The following is a 17238-nucleotide window of genomic DNA, read 5'->3' as shown; positions in this document are numbered from 1 at the left end:
GGAGATACGTGATTTTACCTTGACTTAAAAGTAAAGATAAATGATGTGTTGAATATACAATATTTCTTTCTGAGGTGTAATGGAGGAGAAGCAGGAAATATCACAGGATGGGAAGGACAGGTTGAGTTTTGAGGTGTCAGTTTTAGTTTGACCACTAGAGGGCGCCAGATTTAGGAAACATTGAAATTAATTATATTTATATTGTATTTACTGAGACACATAGTAAGTGACATGAATCACTTCATCAGATTTACTATTTATTTAATTCAAATGATGATTTTTATTATGATGTCTTACTCCTCTGGTTTATTTTAAGGTTAATTTCATCTGATCTGATATCACACCTTATTTGACTTCATATTGACTGCTGGCACTGTTTAATCGTCATGTAATCACTATAATAAACCTCATGTCTGGTTTGTCTCCTGGCAGCTTTGTCTCCTCACCATGTCTGACTCCTGCAGAACTGAGGATGATGCGAGGATCGCTTTTCAGTCCTGTAAAAGTTCTAAAGCAAGAGTTCAGTTCTATGACAGCTGGGCAGAAAACTATGAAACGGTAAGTTAAAACAACCTGGTCTCTGTTCAGGTCTGATGGGGACTTAAAGTGCCCATAATCAATTATTGTTGTTCAATCTCTGCAGCTTCTCAACACACCAATATGTGGAATTAAGATAGTTGATTTCTAGACGTGGAAATTCTCAGACATGATTTTATTTGAAATAGCAAAAAGAGAAAAAGACAACCTTCTGGTTTTTGGCCGACATTGTTGTTGACATAGACTGTGCCGTTCCAGCACTTTGCTTTACTTTCTCAGAAGGCGATGTAGACACAATAGATAAGAAAGCAGGGCCGGAGGGCAGAACCCATCTGGAGGGCAGTGACTAGAAGGACTAGGAAGTTTAAGCCAAGAGGCTCGTTTATAGTCATGATGATAAATGATCTATTAACATAACAATAAAACTTAAAACATGTAAACATAATGCAATATTAAGCAGTGGTGGAAAAAGTATACTGATATTTCATAAAATTAACAGTACTGATACTGCCACAGAGTAAAAACTGACAACTTGTTAATTTCTCTTTTTTAAACAGGATCACGCCCTGATGAGCTACAATTCACCACACCTGGCAGTAGACTTCCTGAGTGAAAACTTCTCTGGGAGTTGTGAAGACGTTCGGGTTTTGGACGTCGCCTGTGGGTCTGGATGGGTTGTTAAATTGGTAAGCATGTTGCTTTAAACTCAGAAGAGTCAACATTTTATTTTGAAATTCCCAGACTGATAAACAACCAAGTAGAGAGGGAAACCTATACAACACTGAATGCAGATTTGTATTTATTGGATTATAATCCAAGTATGAGAGAAAGCACGGAGAAGAGTGTATTTCTACGTAAAATGGATATTATAAATCCGATAGAGCAGATTCTGCCATGTTTGTGGAGTTCAAAGGGGCACCCAAATGCAGAACACAGGGAGGGGGAGGCCTGGATGACCACCCGGCAGGTGGAGCCCCTCTGGAGGGGGCCTAGTGACGAAGGGCGAACTCCTTGGAGAATGGCAAAAAAAGGACAGAACCCCTGGTGGTGGACGATGAGGATGGACCCCTCTGGAAGCCTGCAACAAAGCTGGAACCCTTCTGGATTCTGGCAACGAGGGCAGACTTGGAACACATGTAGATGTGGAACCAGGAATGGCTTCCAGCAACTGTCAAGTCTCAGTACACGGGGAGCAGGATTTAGGTGGACTCCAACAAGGCATGGGCAACAGATGTCTGGCAGACCCCGGACACAAATCTCCTACTTTAGCGGTTTCCTTGTTAATGTTGGTCATCTTCTTCTTCTGGTGTTTATAGATGGTTGAACTGGGCTTCAAGCACTTTGTGGGAGTGGACGGAAGTAAAGGCATGCTGGAACAAGCAGCCAAAACCGGCCTCTATCAGGACCTCAAACTGGCCTTACTGGGAACAGACCCATTGCCTGCACAGACTGGTACAGTACGCTCACACTACCACACACTCTGTTTCACTCACTCATCTTTGATTTCTGGAAACTGAACCTGACTCCTCTTCTCCTGATTTCAGGTACGTTTGATGTTGTGATCATCGCTGGTGGTCTGGATGCTGGTTTTGTACCCGTCAGTGTTGTCAGGGAGCTCTGGCATGCTGCCAAACCAGGTATCCAACTAACAAACACACTTAGGGACCATTGTTAGTCATACTGTAATGCAGATGAGAAAACAACTGTGACATTTCTCGTTTGTCAGTGTTAATGTAGTAATGGTTTGTTTTTTGGAATATACTTTAGAAAGTTACAATTTGAATACCATTGACTATCGTCTTAGTGAAATTACTGTTATATTGTTGTGTTCATGTAGTATCACTAGTCTTTCCTGTAGTATGTCAATGATTTTTCGGGCACTAAAGTTCAACTATACAAGCAACAAAACTGAGGGAGCATGCTGAATCAATGCAAAGTACAAAGGACAATACCGAAATATACCGGTATGGCATTCAGACCGGGCAGGAAATTCAGCCATATAACCTGAAGCAGCCACAGTTAATTCCCAGGAAGAGGTGGAACCCCTCTGGAACCCCTGGAGACATGAGACCTGGAAGGGCTGCCCAGGGGGGGAACAGGAGCTGCCTAAAAACACATAGACCCCCCCCCCGACGGGACACAGGGAGCAGGCATTGAGTGGACCCCCAACAGGACGTGCATCGGGCAGAACTCTGACACCAGAATTGTCTTTGCATTGGCTGTGTGTGAATATTTAATGCTGTTCATATAACCAGCTACCTCTAACTAACTATATCAATCACTGTAGCTCAGGTAGAGCGAAAGAACCTGGATTCAAACCTGGGCCCCTCTTGCTGTGACGCAAGGCCTATAACTAACTATACATTGTGTGTTTTCTGCAGGTGGTTTTGTCTGCATGTCTCGAGGCGACCACACAGGAACAGCAGGAACCAAATATAAGGAGGATCTTGAGAGAGAGCTGCAGCTGATGGAGGAGGAGGGACTGTGGAGTCTAGTAGGACTAAAAAGAACAAGCAGATACATGGAAGACCCACATCTGAACATTGAGAGAGTCCAGGACCTACAGCAGGATGAACGATACCTCAGTGGGAATGTTTATCTGTACAAGAAATCCACCCATTAATGCTTACATGACAGAAGTGATTTCAATTGAATTAAAAATGAGCGTTATACATGTAACACATGCTTATGGCAATAATAAACATGTCACAACCAATAATAAACCTGTCATTTTTGTTATAATGCTCCTTAAAGTAAATTTCTTTATGTTTTAAAGTTGAGTTTTTTGGGGGAAAGAACAGAAAGTTGACCGGTCTCTGAAGGACAATGACCTGGTTTTGCCTGCATCTCAGTTGTAAGTTAGGCAGGGGTATTTCCTCCAGGATGACCTCTTATTTAGGGTGTGGGATCCCCAAGGAAAAGCATTTAGTGATGGTCCTAGTGTAGATTGTATTACCTACAAGATTTAGGACATCAGTCATTAGGATGGCTGCTTATAATCGTGGGTTCTGTGCCAATGTTCCTTTGGTAGTGGCGAAGCGAAAAAAGCTGTTATGTTAATTATGTTTGGTCTCCTATTCGCCAACAAATATTTTACCAAGTGAAGAGTCTGTTGTCTTCAGCTCCTCTGCTTGCTGCACCCCAGATGGACCTCCTATTCCAGATTCAGGAAACAAGCAACAAACAGTAAATGGGCCGAGAGGCGTTGATGCCCTGAGGCCGAGAGGCCGTCCCAATCTTCTCTCTTGTGTCGTGTCAACAGCTAAGTTCATCATAGTGAATTTCTATTATCAGGATCTTCTTAAATATCGTCACGAGAGACTTGAAAAGGTTCTGTAGCTCAATGTCTGATAGTGAAGTGAAAAATAGAGTGTTGGGGAATTAGGAGCAGAATCGTTCATTAGTAGATAGTTATTAATATCAATAGAATTATTGATATTAATAAGATTATTAATATAATTAATAATCAACGGGGCACCACCCTAAAATCAGAGAAGAGATAAACGAACCTGTACACAGTCTCAATGAAAGGGGTTTGTACTCAAATGCCAATAATTCATAACTATGAACATATGAGTACAAACAGTTGAAGGATTTGTGAATTATTTAGGTGGACTCCAACAAGGCATGGGCAACAGATGTCTGGCAGACCCCGGACAGATGAACAGAATGTTGGTCACCTTCTTCTTCTGGCGTTTATAGATGACTGAACTGGGCTTCAAGCACTTTGTGGGAGTGGACGGAAGTAAAGGCATGCTGGAACAAGCAGCCAAAACCGGCCTCTATCAGGACCTCAAACTGGCCTTACTGGGAACAGACCCATTGCCTGCACAGACTGGTACAGTACGCTCACACTACCACACACTCTGTTTCACTCACTCATCTTTGATTTCTGGAAACTGTAGCTGGCTCCTCTTCTCCTGATTTCAGGTACGTTTGATGTTGTGATCATCGCTGGTGCTCTGGATGTTGGTTTTGTACCCGTCAGTGTTGTCAGGGAGCTCTGGCATGCTGCCAAACCAGGTATCCAACTGACAAACACACTGGCAACTGAACTGAGGTTACATACTTAACTAAACAAAACATCAAATAGAAAATCACTTGGAAACATTAATGTCATCACATTAATCATCACATTAATTTTCTGTCCTAAGCTATGCCCAGATTGTTACCAGTCCTTGAAGAAGGGTCGGCAGTTCCTCTGAAGAAAGGATGCTGTTGTCAGGTTCCTGTAAAGAAAGGTTGCTGTCCTTGAAGTTGTGGATGGAGGAATTTCTAGTGAGATGCGTCCCGACTAGGAATTCTTGTCTTTGTTGCAGAAGCAGGCTCCAACAGCCAGCTTGTTGGCTGTTTTGAGGGCCCTGCTTGGGGACTTGAGACCTGTGATCCAAATCCCAGGAGCAAGAGGGAGGTGGGGAAGCCACTTGTCCGGGCGGAGTCCCAGGAGAAAGAGGAGACCTCTGTTAGGGTCGAGGTCGCAGGAGAAAGCGTGGACCTCTGTACAGGTTGAGGTCCCAGTAGAAAGAAAGACGAGACCTGTGGTCAGGTTGACATCTCGGTAGAAAAGAGATTCCAACTTGGTCTGCTTAGAAAGTCAACTTCCACTGCAGTTGACCAAACACTTTCAATGACACAGGCCTGCAGGCAGATGGGGGAGGGGGAAAGACCCCCTGTGGAGGTGCGTCTCTGTGTCCACACAGACGCTCCAATCCGAATGTTCAGAAACAATTCAATCTGCATCCATGAATTGTTTGATAGGCCCAAATAACCCTGAGGTCCCACCAAGAGCCTGATGTTTAAAAAAAAAAAAACAGTATATAAATGTTTTTTTGTTTTTCACGCATCTTATCTGTGATGCAATAAACATATTTATAATTTCAGCAGTTAAAGTAACAACACCACAGTTTATAAATACAATTAAAAGTCCTGCATTCAGAAGTTCACTATAATGAAGAAAATGTACCTAAAGTATAAAACTAAAACTAATATCTTAGTTTATAAGATATAAAATCGTTATAATCATACTGAAAACACACACACACCATTCTGGTATCACTGTCAGTGGAGTATGAAGTACTGAGATCCTTTACTGCAGTAAAAGTACTAATACTAAACTACAGTTAAAACTTGTTCCAGACACATGAACTAGGACACTCGACCTCTCCTCTTGTGTTATTTGAGACGGTAATGTCACAAGAAGCATTTCTCTGCAGTAGGCTGTATATCCTAAGGGGGTCAACTTAGTGTGTTCTGAGGGTTAAACCTGCTCACATCTCACCATAAATACCTGCCTCCACTGCTCTCACTTCTCTGCTTTTGGTCATTCACACAAAGGTGAGTAGAATTTCTCGTACTGTTCATGGAAACGTGTATTTCAAATGTGATACTTAGTCTAGAGGACATTTCTTGGACCCATTAAATTCATCTTATTACTTCCTTTTGTTATGAAATGTCATCTATAAGCCTTGTGCATGAAAGCCAAGTTGTTTGTTGAGAGTTGCATGTATGGGAGCATCATGTATTGACAGCCTGTCATCAGTAGGAATGTGTGTGTGAATGTGTGAATGCTGACATTTTGTGGGAAGCACTTTGTGTGTTTGGAAGAATAGAGAAGCACTTTATCAATGCAATTTGGAGATTAATTATGATAATTATTCTAATATACATGTTTCCTGGCAGGTTGGAAATCATCTCCTCATCATGTCAGACTGCACAAGAACTGTGGAGGATTTAAGGTCCCTCCTCAAAACCTGCAAAGACTTTGACTCCCAGGAGACGGTTAACTTCTACGACAGCTGGGCTGAGACATACGAACAGGTCAGTCAAACTCTTCTTCCTCCACAGTCCTGTACTATGAAGCAGGATTTGAAGGAACTATGGAGGTAACTTCAGGTTGTTCACTTCTTACCAGGTAGATTACCATGGTAACTGATGATGCACATGAAACCTGCTCTGGAGCAGATTATTACAAGATAAGAGATTAACTAGGTACAAAAGCACCACCCTTTCACCATTCAAAGCTCGATGTGAGGATGTTGAGATAATATTACACAAATAAGAAGTTGAAGAGAGAACATCGTTTAAACTGCCCAATGCCTGAAGGACATCTGGAAATACTAAATGTATCGACATATTATATCACTTATAATATACCATAAATCTGACTAATTGCATGTGTGTATTACATTAAATTAATGAGTGGCAAGACCCCACTGTTAAAAGGCCATGGAGGCTTTGAGTCAGGAAGGGCTTATTACTAAACAACACTGTAAATGTTAGCAATTTTTCGCCAAGAGGCTCATCTGTTGTCATGATGATAAATGATCTATTAACATAACAATGAAACTGTTATGAATAATCACTTGTTAATTTCACTTTTTTTTTTAACAGGACCTCACCCTGATGAGCTTCAAGTCACCACACCTGGCGGTAGACTTCTTTCGTGAAAACTTCTCTGGGAGTTGTGAAGACGTTTGGGTTTTGGACATCGCCTGTGGGTCTGGATGGGTTGCTAAACTGGTAAGCCTGATGCTTTAAACTCAGAAGAGTCAACATGAGAACAGGTTTTGGTGATATTTTATTTTGAAAGTCCCAGGCTGATAAACAACAAGACCAAGAACGAGTAGAAGGTCTATGTTCCAGGTGATATAACAGCATAAGATCGAAAGGATAATCAACCCCGTGGCCTTTTTTATCTTGAAGAAGCGTCTGAAGGCAGATTGTACTTATAGAATCTAAGTTTAAGAGGAACCACAGCCTGTATGTCTGCATGAAATGGATATTATAAGTCTGACAGAGCAGAATCTGCCATGCTTGTGGAGTTCAAAGAGGGTCCCCAATGCAGAAAACAGGAAGGGTGATTTTAAAATAAAACTGAGGGAGCCGGCTGAGAAATAATAATGAAAAACACCAAAGGGACTGTACATAAAAATAATATATACACAAGGATCCAATGTAGACACCAGCACACATGGCAGGAACATAGACCCGACACTGATACAGGCTAAGACACATGTTACATACAGAAGAAACGAATCACAAGACGCAGAAGAATGTGAGGTTGGACAGGTTGGAGCAGGAACCCTCAAATATGTCCTGGGGGTAAGGCAGAATTCCTCTAGTGGGAAGCCTGGATGATGACCCTGGAGGTGAAGCCCCTCTGGAGAATGGTGAAAAACGAGTAACTCCACAATGGTGTGGGAGGCGGACAACAAGGACAGAACCTCTGTTGGCAGACATTAAGGATGGACCCCTCTGGAGGCCTGCGACAAAGCTGGAAACCTTCTGGAGGCTGGCAACGAGGGCAGACTTGGAACACATGGAGATGTGGAACCAGAAATGGCTTCAAGCAACTGTCAAGTCTCAGGACACGGGGAGCAGGATTTAGGTGGACTCCAACAAGGCATGGGCAACAGATGTCTGGCAGACCCCGGACAGATGAACAGAATGTTGGTCATCTTCTTCTTCTGGCGTTTATAGATGACTGAACTGGGCTTCAAGCACTTTGTGGGAGTGGACGGAAGTAAAGGCATGCTGGAACAAGCAGCCAAAACCGGCCTCTATCAGGACCTCAAACTGGCCTTACTGGGAACAGACCCATTGCCTGCACAGACTGGTACAGTACGCTCACACTACCACACACTCTGTTTCACTCACTCATCTTTGATTTCTGGAAACTGAACCTGACTCCTCTTCTCCTGATTTCAGGTACGTTTGATGTTGTGATCCTCGCTGGTGCTCTGGATGTTGGTTTTGTACCCGTCAGTGTTGTCAGGGAGCTCTGGCATGCTGCCAAACCAGGTATCCAACTGACAAACACACTTAGGGACCATTGTTAGTCATACTGTAATGCAGATGAGAAACAACTGTGAAGATCGGTGGTTCCATTCCCGGCTCCTCCAGTCCTTATGTCAAAGTGTCCTTTGGCAACATCGGTGTATTGATGTGTGTGTGAATGGGTGAATGTAGACATGTAGTGTAAAGTTCCTTGAGTGATCAAAAATACCAGAAAAGCACTATATTAATGCAGGTCCATTTACCATTTATCCTGTTAAGGGTTCTGGGAAGATAGAGACTGATGACCATTCACACTCATATTACGGACAATCTCCATCCTGCATGTTTTTGGGAGGAAGCTGGAGTACATCGATAGACCCACTGTTAACGGGGAGAACATACAAACCTACGAGAAAGAACCTGGATTCAAACGTGGGCCCCTCTTGCTGTGAGGCAAGGCCTATAACTAACTGTACATTGTGTGTTTTCTTCAGGTGGTTTTGTCTGCATGTCTCGAGGCGACCACACAGGAACAGCAGGAACCAAATATAAGGAGGATCTTGAGAGAGAGCTGCAGCTGATGGAGGAGGAGGGACTGTGGAGTCTAGTAGGACTAAAAAGAACAAGCAGATACATGGAAGACCCACATCTGAACATTGAGAGAGTCCAGGAACTACAGCAGGATGAACGATACCTCAGTGGGAATGTTTATCTGTACAAGAAATCCATCCATTAATGCTTACATGACAGAAGTGATGGCAACCGAAAATAAAAGAAATCTTTCAATTGAATTAAAAAATTAGCGTTATACATGTAACACATGTAGCTTATGGCAATAAAAAACATGTCACAACCAATAATAAACATGTCATTTTTGTTATAATGTTCCTTAAAGTAAATTGCTTTATGTTTTAAAGTTTAGTTTTTCTGCATCTCAGTTGTAAGTAAGGCAGGGGTATTTCCTCCAGGATGACCTCTTATTTAGGGTGTGGGATCCCCAAGGAGAAGCATTTAGTGGTGGTCCTAGTGTAGATTGTACTACCTACAAGATTTAGGACATCAGTCATTGGGATGGCTGCTTATAACCGTGGGTTTTTCCTTTGGTAGTAGCTAAGCAAAAAAAGCTATATTATATATTATTATACCTATTCGCCAACAAATATTTTACCAAGTGAAGAGTCTGTTGTCTTCAGCTCCACTGCTTGTTGCACCCTAGATGGACCTGCTATTCCAGATTCAGGAAACAAGTAACAAACAGTAAATGGGCCTTGAGGCGTTGATGCCTTGAGGTCGTCACAATTTTCTCTCTCGTGTCGTGTCAACAGCTAAGTTCATCATAGTGAATTTCTATTATCAGGATCTTCTTAAATATCATCACCAGAGACTTGAAATGGTTCTGTAGCTCAATGTCTGATAGTGAAGTGAAAAATAGATCCTGATGTTAAAAAAACAGGATGTTAATATTTGTTTGTTTTTTTACGCATCTTATCTGTGATGCAATAAACATTTATCATTTCAACAGTAAAAGTATCAACACCACAGTTTATAAATACAAGTAAAAGTCCTGCATTCAGAACTTCACTTAAGTATAATGCAGAAAATGTACCTAAAGTATAAAACTAAAACTAATATCCTATTGTACAGTAAAATAATTGTTATAATTATACTGAAAACACACACCATTCTGGTATCACTGTCAGTGGAGTATGAAGTACTCAGATCCTTTACTGCAGTAAAAGTACTAATACCAAACTACAGGTAAAAGTTATTCCAGACACATTAACTATAGGACACTCGATTTCTCCTCTTGTGACATTTGTGAAGTGGTTGATGAGCAAACCAAGTCTGTTTGGCCAGTCCAACTAGTTCTGCTCACATATCACCTCATATATACCTGCCTCAAACACCACTGCAATCACTTCTCTACCTGTAGACTATTCAAACAAAGGTGAGTACAAATTGTTCTTTTACTGTTCATGGAAACTTTCAAATAAATACTTGGTCTAGAGGACATTTTCTTGGGCGCAGTTAATGAATATTATTACATCCTTTTGTTATGAAATGGCATCTCTAAGAAGCATGCATGTTGTTTGCGTTACATGAATGTTTTTGGTGAATTTATCTATGAAACCAAGCTATTTATTTCGCACTGCAAGCAGGGGTGGACTAGCCATCTGGCATACTGGGCATTTTCCAGGTGGGAATCAACGTGATTTTTGGGCCGACCGCCGACGCATGAACAGGCCCATAAAAGTGGTCGGCCTAGATCGGCGTGATGTAGCATTTAAATAAGTTGGTTTGGGGTGATTTGATTAAAAGCATTTACTAATTGTTTTTATAGTCTTTTTTCTCCATTCATTATTTTTATGAGCAAAAAAAGTAGAGTAATGTGTAGAAGTGTAGAAGGACTTCCAACCTCTGTCATGTTAACTACACGTTACATGTTTCCTCTCTGTCATGTTAACTACACGTTACATGTTTCCTCTCTGTCATGTTAACTACACGTTACATGTTTCCTCTGGCAGGTTGGAAATCCTCTCCTCATCATGTCAGACTGCAGCAGAAATATCGAGGATTTAAAGGTCCTCCTCAAAACCTGCAAAGACTTTGATTCCCAGCAGAGGGTTAAGTTCTACGATACCTGGGCTGAGACATACGAACAGGTCAGTTGGACAGGGCTTTCTGCCAAATTATGGGTTGCCTCCAGACCCTTAGAGAAGGGGGCTGGCCTATTATGGCCTTGATTCCTTAAAAAGAAAAACAGCCTCCAAGGAGGGGGCCTTATTTATTAGGGACCGGCATTCATTTCCTTAAATTGACTATGAAAGGGAGGAATAAGGTGATCTGCCTTCCACATGTCTCCTAATCGAGAGGGATCCATTGACAGATAATCAAGGGTGAATAAAATGTGTTTATGGATATGTTTCCAATAATTTTCTTACCTGACCTCATGTGATTCTCTCTGTTCTTGTGTTGGGTGATTATGTTTCCAAACAATGTCAGTACATGACATAACCTACACGGTTATTGATGTATAAAGTAAATGATCTGCATATTAATAACACTTTGTTCTCCTTCTGGTCCAAAAATATACACTGATACCCAGGGAGAGCCCTGTCTGATGGACCTGAAACAGCTTATGTTACTTACACATGTTTTTTTTAACAGGATCACGAAACAATGGAATACAGAGCGCCATATCTGACAGTACAATTCCTGTCAGATAACATCCCTCTAAATCTTGAAGAAGTTCATGTCCTGGATGTCGCCTGTGGGTCTGGATTGGTCCCTAAACTGGTGAGCCAAAAAGGACTTTTCCTGCATGATCGAACAATCCTGAAGGATTAATTAATAAACGGCATTATAGGGAGAAAAGGTACATCATAGAATTTGGACAGATCCACCATAATGCTGATGCACTGCAATTTACCTTGACATTAATATAAGTGTAATTTTAGGGTTTTTATGTTGCATTATGAATACATTTATTAACAGTAGTTAGAGTCATAGGGTCCCATCAACCAGCGTCCTGGGTCTGAAGGGTCCACAGTGTTAGACAAACAGATAATAATTTCCCTCTTTAGAGGATTCAGTGTCAATAGGCCTATTCGTCGCTGTCTTCTTCTTGTGTTTATAGATGGTTGAACTGGGCTTCAAGCATTTTGCGGGAGTGGATGGTAGTGAAGGCATGCTGGGCAAAGCTGCTGAGACCGGCCTTTATCAGGACCTCAAACAGGCCTTACTGGGACCAGAACCACTGCCTTTCCAGTCTGGTACACTCACATGACACACACACTCTGACTTCTCATATCACAGCTAAATAGGCCTTGACTTCAGCCCCATTCAGACAGGAAGAACCTTTCAGGAGGAGGTGGAGAATAAAATCATTTTTTTTAATCTAGATTTTTATTAAAGATTATCAGCTTTTATGTTAACATATATATATATTAGTGTAACATTTTAGGACCACATTGGGAAAAAGTGTTACTTGTTGAGTTTTTTGTTGATCTATGAATCAAATAAAAAAAGGACAGATAATCATTTGTAGACAGCATGAAGTGGTGAGTCAGACTCTGTGAAGTTCTATTGCAGCAGCAGGGATCTACCTCTTCACACAAAAACAAGCTAATACCTCATCCTCCTTTGGTTTCAGATTCGTTTGACGTGGTGATTATCGTCGGTGCTTTACGTCACAATTTTGTCCCAGTCAGCGTTATCAGGGAGCTCTGCAATGTTGCCAAACCAGGTAACCAACGTTGTACATGCCTTTTTTTTATGGCGCGTGCATTTCTATAGCTACTGGCTATAGAAATGCACGTATGCATTCCTCCTTGAACCGACACCTTACCGTGGTGGAGGGGTTTGAGCACCTGAATGATCCTAGGAGCTATGTTGTCCGGGGCTTAATGCCCCTGGTAGGGTCTCCCAAGGCAAACAGGTCCTAGGTGACAGGTCAGACTAAGAGCGGTTCCAAAGCCCCCTATGAAGAAGAAACACACAAGGAAGTTTACGAGCGCCTGGTGGCCGGGCGCAGCCCGAAGGAGCGACGTGGGCCCGCCCTCCTGTAGGCCCACCACCCGCAGGAGGGTTCAGAAGGGGCCGGTGCGGTGCGATTTGGGTGGCTGTCCTGGGCGGGTGCCCCGGCGACCCAATCCCCAGACGGTGACTCTAGCCATGGGGACATGGAATGTCACCTCACTGGGGGGGAAAGAGCCTGAGCTAGTGCGGGAGGTAAAGCGCTACCGGCTACAGGTAGTCGGGCTCACCTCCACGCACAGTCTGGGCTCTGGAACCCAACTCCTTGAGAGAGGCTGGACTCTCTTCTACTCTGGAGTTGCCCGCGGTGAAAGGCGCCGAGCTGGTGTGGGCTTGCTTATAGCCCCCCAGCCCAGCCGCCATGTGTTGGAGTTTTCCCCAGTGAACGAGAGGGTCGTTTCCCTGCGCCTTCGGGTCGGGGATAGGTCTCTCACTGTTGTTTCGGCCTACGGGCCAAACGGCAGTGCAGAGTACCCGGCCTTCTTGGAGTCCTTGGGAGGGGTACTTGAGAGTGCTCCAACCGGGGACTCCATTGTTCTACTGGGGGACTTCAACGCTCACGTGAGCAACGACAGTGTTACTGGGAGGGGCGTGATTGGGAGGAACGTCCTCCGCGATCTGAACCCGAGTGGGGTTCTGTTATTGGACTTCTGTGCTAGTCACGGTTTGTCCATAACGAACACCATGTTCAAGCATAAGGGTGTCCATCAGTGCACGTGGCACCAGGACACCCTAGGCCGGAGGTCAATGATCGACTTCGTGGTTGTTTCATCTGACCTCCGGCCGTATGTCTTGGACACTCGGGTGAAGAGAGGGGCTGAGCTGTCAACTGATCACCACCTGGTGGTGAGTTGGATCCGCTGGCAGGGGAGGAAGCTGGACAGACTTGGCAGACCTAAACGTGTTGTGAGGGTCTGCTGGGAACGTCTTGTGGAACGCTCTGTCAGGGAGGTCTTCAACTCCCACCTCCGGGAGAGCTTTGACCAGATCCCGAGGGAAGCTGGGGACGTTGAGTCTGAATGGACCTTGTTCTCTGCTTCCATTGTGGACGCGGCTGTTCGAAGCTGTGGCCGTAAGGTCTCCGATGCCTGTCGTGGTGGCAAACCCCGAACCCGGTGGTGGACACCGGAAGTAAGGGATGCTGTCAAGCTGAAGAAGGAGTCCTACCGAACCTGGTTGGCTCGGAGGACTCCCGAGGCAGCTGACAGGTACCGGCAGGCCAAGCGTGCTGCAGCGCGGGCGGTCGCTGAAGCAAAGGTTCGGGTCTGGGAAGAGTTCGGGGAGGGAATGGAGGAGGACTATCGGTCGGCCTCGAGGAAATTCTGGCAAACCATCCGGCGCCTTAGGAAGGGGAAGCAGCCCTCCACCAACACTGTTTACGCTGGAGGTGGGGAGCTGCTGACTTCGACTGGGGATATCGTCGGGCGGTGGAAGGAATACTTTGAGGATCTCCTCAATCCCACTGACACGTCTTCCATTGAGGAAGCAGAGGCTGGAGACTCGGAGGTTCATCCACCCATTACCCGGGCTGAAGTCACAGAGGTAGTTAAGAAGCTCCCCAGTGGCAAGGCACCGGGGGTGGATGAGATCCGCCCTGAGTACCTCAAGTCTCTGGATGTTGTGGGGCTGTCTTGGTTGACACGTCTCTGCAACATCGCGTGGCCGCTGGACTGGAAGACCGGGGTGGTGGTCCCTCTATTCAAAAAGGGGGACCGGAGGGTGTGTTCCAACAATCGGGGGATCACACTTCTCAGCCTCCCCGGGAAAGTCTATTCCAGGGTACTGGAGAGGAGAATTCGGCCGATAGTCGAACCTCGGATTCAGGAGGAACAATGCGGTTTTCGTCCTGGCTGTGGAACACTGGACCAGCTCTATACCCTCTGCAGGGTGCTTGAGGGTTCATGGGAGTTTGCCCAACCAGTCCACATGTGTTTTGTGGACTTGGAGAAGGCATTCGACCGTGTCCCTCGTGGCATTCTGTGGGAGGTACTTCGGGAGTACGGGGTCGGGGGCCCTCTGCTAAGGGCTGTTCAGTCCCTGTATGACCGGAGCAGGAGCTTGGTTCGCATTGCCGGCAGTAAGTCAGACCTGTTCCAGGTGCATGTTGGACTCCGGCAGGGCTGCCCTTTGTCACCGGTTCTGTTCATTATTTTTATGGACAGGATTTCTAGGCGCAGCCGTGGGCCGGAGGGGATCTGGTTCGGGAGCCACTGGATTTCATCCCTGCTCTTTGCGGACGATGTGGTCTTGTTGGCTCCTTCGAGCCAGGACCTCCAGCATGTCCTGGGGCGGTTTTCAGCCAAGTGTGAAGCAGCCGGGATGAGGATTAGCACCTCCAAATCTGAGGCCATGGTTCTCGACCGGAAAAAGGTGGCTTGCTCCCTCCAGGTCGGGGGGGAGTTCCTGCCTCAAGTGGAGGAGTTTAAGTATCTTGGGGTCTTGTTCACGAGTGAGGGAAGGATGGAACGTGAGATTGACAGGCGGATCGGTGCAGCGGCTGCAGTAATGCGGTCGTTGTATCGGTCCATCGTGGTGAAGAGAGAGCTGAGCCGAAAGGCGAAGCTCTCGATTTACCGGTCAATCTACGTTCCTACCCTCACCTATGGTCATGAACTTTGGGTCATGACCGAAAGAATAAGATCCCGGATACAAGCGGCCGAAATGAGCTTCCTCCGCAGGGTGGCGGGGTGCTCCCTTAGAGATAGGGTGAGGAGCTCCGTCACACGGGAGGAGCTCGGAGTAGAGGCGCTGCTCCTCCACATCGAGAGGAGCCAGTTGAGGTGGCTCGGGCATCTGTATCGGATGCCCCCTGGACGCCTCCCTCGGAAGGTGTTCCAGAGGAAGACCCAGGACACGCTGGAGTGACTATGTCACCCGGCTGGCCTGGGAACGCCTTGGGGTCCTCACGGAGGAGCTGGGGGAAGTGTCCGGGGAGAGGGAAGTCTGGGCGTCCCTGCTCAGGAAGCTGCCCCCGCGACCCGGTCCCGGATAAGCGGAAGAAAATGGATGGATGGATGGATGGTATGGAAGTGTTTTTATGGGAAAGTGGCAGCAAAAAATGGTATTCTCAATTGCTGTGGTGCATTTCTTCAAACAGTGATCATTCTCAAAACCTGAGGTGCATTTGTCAAAAAATATTCTCACCTGCAACTCACCTGCAAAAGGTCATAGCTCACTCAAAACAATTATCTTATGCTTCAAAACAAAGTTATTGTCTCATATAAAAAGTCAATGCCCTCAAAATTAAAAGTTTGGTATTGTGTAAACAATGGTGGTCAGAATGTTTAGACGTTTTTTTTTTCAGGATGGTTGTGGACCCTGGAAATGTTTCGTTTTGTGACTACAAGCTATTTTGACGAATGCATCTCAGGTTTTGAGAATGATAACACTGTATCAAGAAATGCACCAAAGCAATTGAGAACAACTTTAACTTGTTTGGTGATGATTTAAATACTCATTAATTTATTATGTTATCTCTGAAGGTGGATACATTTGCATGTCCAGAAACGGCCTCAAGTTAGAGTCTGCAAACACATACAAGGAGTCTATGGAGAAAGAGCTGCAGCTGATGGAAGAGGAGGGACTGTGGACTCATGTGATCAGCAAAGAAATGGAGAAATACATGAAACATGTTTATAAAATAGACATTGAAGACCAAGAGAATGAGGGATATAGCGGTGGGACCATGTATCTGTACAGGAAGACACTTAATTAGTCACTCTACACCTGAATCCATTCATTGGCTGTCCAATCTATATACCACAATGACACTAAATGAGTTAGTGTTTAGTTTAAATACATAAACGTTATGTAGACATTTGATCCTTGTTCTGCAACAACAGGCCACTATTGTTCAGTACTAATAAGCCCCGCCCCCAAGCTGAGATTTGACAGGCGATTCCCTCTAGTGGACGGCACTGAAGCACAATGTAATACACCACTTTGTTTTCTGTGTGATGAGTTGATTTTAATGTGGAAAAGTTATGTCATAAAAACAAAATGTAAGTTCATACATTAAAAAGACCATATGTGTTGTATTCCCTCTTATTTCTGTGTTTGACTTGTTTTTATTTTGAAATCTTCACCCCTGAACTAGCAGTGGTTTGTCCTTCAGGAGGCTGTAGAATCCTTTTTAGTGTTTCAGTCAAACACTGTCACTACAGCTGCTCCAGCATGATGCTCATCAGCTCACAATGGAACATAAACCTCAATTAACTCAAATTCAGTACTGTTCAGTTAGTCTATGCATCTGTTTTCTGGGTCATTGTCACACTAATAAATGTATTATATCAATGGGTGTTATTGGTATTATTGGTGTTGACAATTTGAGTCATTCCTTTTTGTTATTTTGTTAATTCAAATTGTTTATGTTGTATAAATTCTTCATGT

The 17238-nt window shown here is 44.4% G+C and overlaps 3 protein-coding genes across 4 annotated transcripts; all 3 read left to right on the top strand.

Annotated features, from left to right (window-relative positions):
* Window positions 1–447: 447 nt before the first annotated feature.
* LOC311024865 (methyltransferase-like protein 27) lies at window positions 448–4082 on the top strand (the record flags this gene model as incomplete). Its single annotated transcript, XM_084027440.1, has 5 exons — window positions 448–558; window positions 1095–1223; window positions 1854–1989; window positions 2082–2174; window positions 2919–4082. The coding sequence occupies 5 exons, from the start codon at window positions 448–450 to the stop codon at window positions 3158–3160; spliced, it is 711 nt and encodes a 236-aa protein (XP_083883566.1). The 3' UTR covers window positions 3161–4082.
* A 1635-nt stretch (window positions 4083–5717) lies between these two features.
* Window positions 5718–9143, top strand: LOC311024626 (methyltransferase-like protein 27). 2 transcript variants are annotated; one of them, XM_084027116.1, is made up of 6 exons: window positions 5718–5871; window positions 6217–6354; window positions 6928–7056; window positions 8017–8152; window positions 8245–8337; window positions 8808–9143. In XM_084027116.1, exons 2-6 carry the CDS (start codon window positions 6238–6240, stop codon window positions 9047–9049), a joined length of 717 nt encoding a protein of 238 aa, XP_083883242.1. In that variant the 5' UTR covers window positions 5718–5871; window positions 6217–6237; the 3' UTR covers window positions 9050–9143. The 2 variants fall into 2 exon arrangements, with proteins under 2 accessions (XP_083883242.1, XP_083883243.1); XM_084027117.1 differs by lacking the exon at window positions 8245–8337.
* A 1058-nt stretch (window positions 9144–10201) lies between these two features.
* LOC311024627 (methyltransferase-like protein 27) lies at window positions 10202–16881 on the top strand. The gene is made up of 6 exons (XM_084027118.1): window positions 10202–10265; window positions 10839–10976; window positions 11482–11610; window positions 11951–12086; window positions 12467–12559; window positions 16332–16881. The coding sequence occupies exons 2-6, from the start codon at window positions 10860–10862 to the stop codon at window positions 16562–16564; spliced, it is 708 nt and encodes a 235-aa protein (XP_083883244.1). The 5' UTR covers window positions 10202–10265; window positions 10839–10859; the 3' UTR covers window positions 16565–16881.
* Window positions 16882–17238: the final 357 nt, after the last annotated feature.

The sequence above is a fragment of the Eutrigla gurnardus genome (assembly GCF_963514095.1).
Source record: "Eutrigla gurnardus genome assembly, chromosome: 14".
Lineage (NCBI taxonomy): Eukaryota > Metazoa > Chordata > Actinopteri > Perciformes > Triglidae > Eutrigla > Eutrigla gurnardus.
This window is presented reverse-complemented; position numbering and strand designations above follow the sequence as displayed.

Coding starts and splice junctions, on each gene's coding strand:
- LOC311024627 (XM_084027118.1), top strand. CDS start 10,860: ATGTCAGACTGCAGCAGAAATATCGAGGATTTAAAGGTCCTCCTCAAA. Junction 10,977..11,481: donor GGGCTGAGACATACGAACAG/GTCAGTTGGACA, acceptor TTTTTTTAACAG/GATCACGAAACAATGGAATA. Junction 12,560..16,331: donor CTGCAATGTTGCCAAACCAG/GTAACCAACGTT, acceptor TTATCTCTGAAG/GTGGATACATTTGCATGTCC.
- LOC311024626 (XM_084027116.1), top strand. CDS start 6,238: ATGTCAGACTGCACAAGAACTGTGGAGGATTTAAGGTCCCTCCTCAAA. Junction 6,355..6,927: donor GGGCTGAGACATACGAACAG/GTCAGTCAAACT, acceptor TTTTTTTAACAG/GACCTCACCCTGATGAGCTT. Junction 8,153..8,244: donor CCCATTGCCTGCACAGACTG/GTACAGTACGCT, acceptor TCCTGATTTCAG/GTACGTTTGATGTTGTGATC.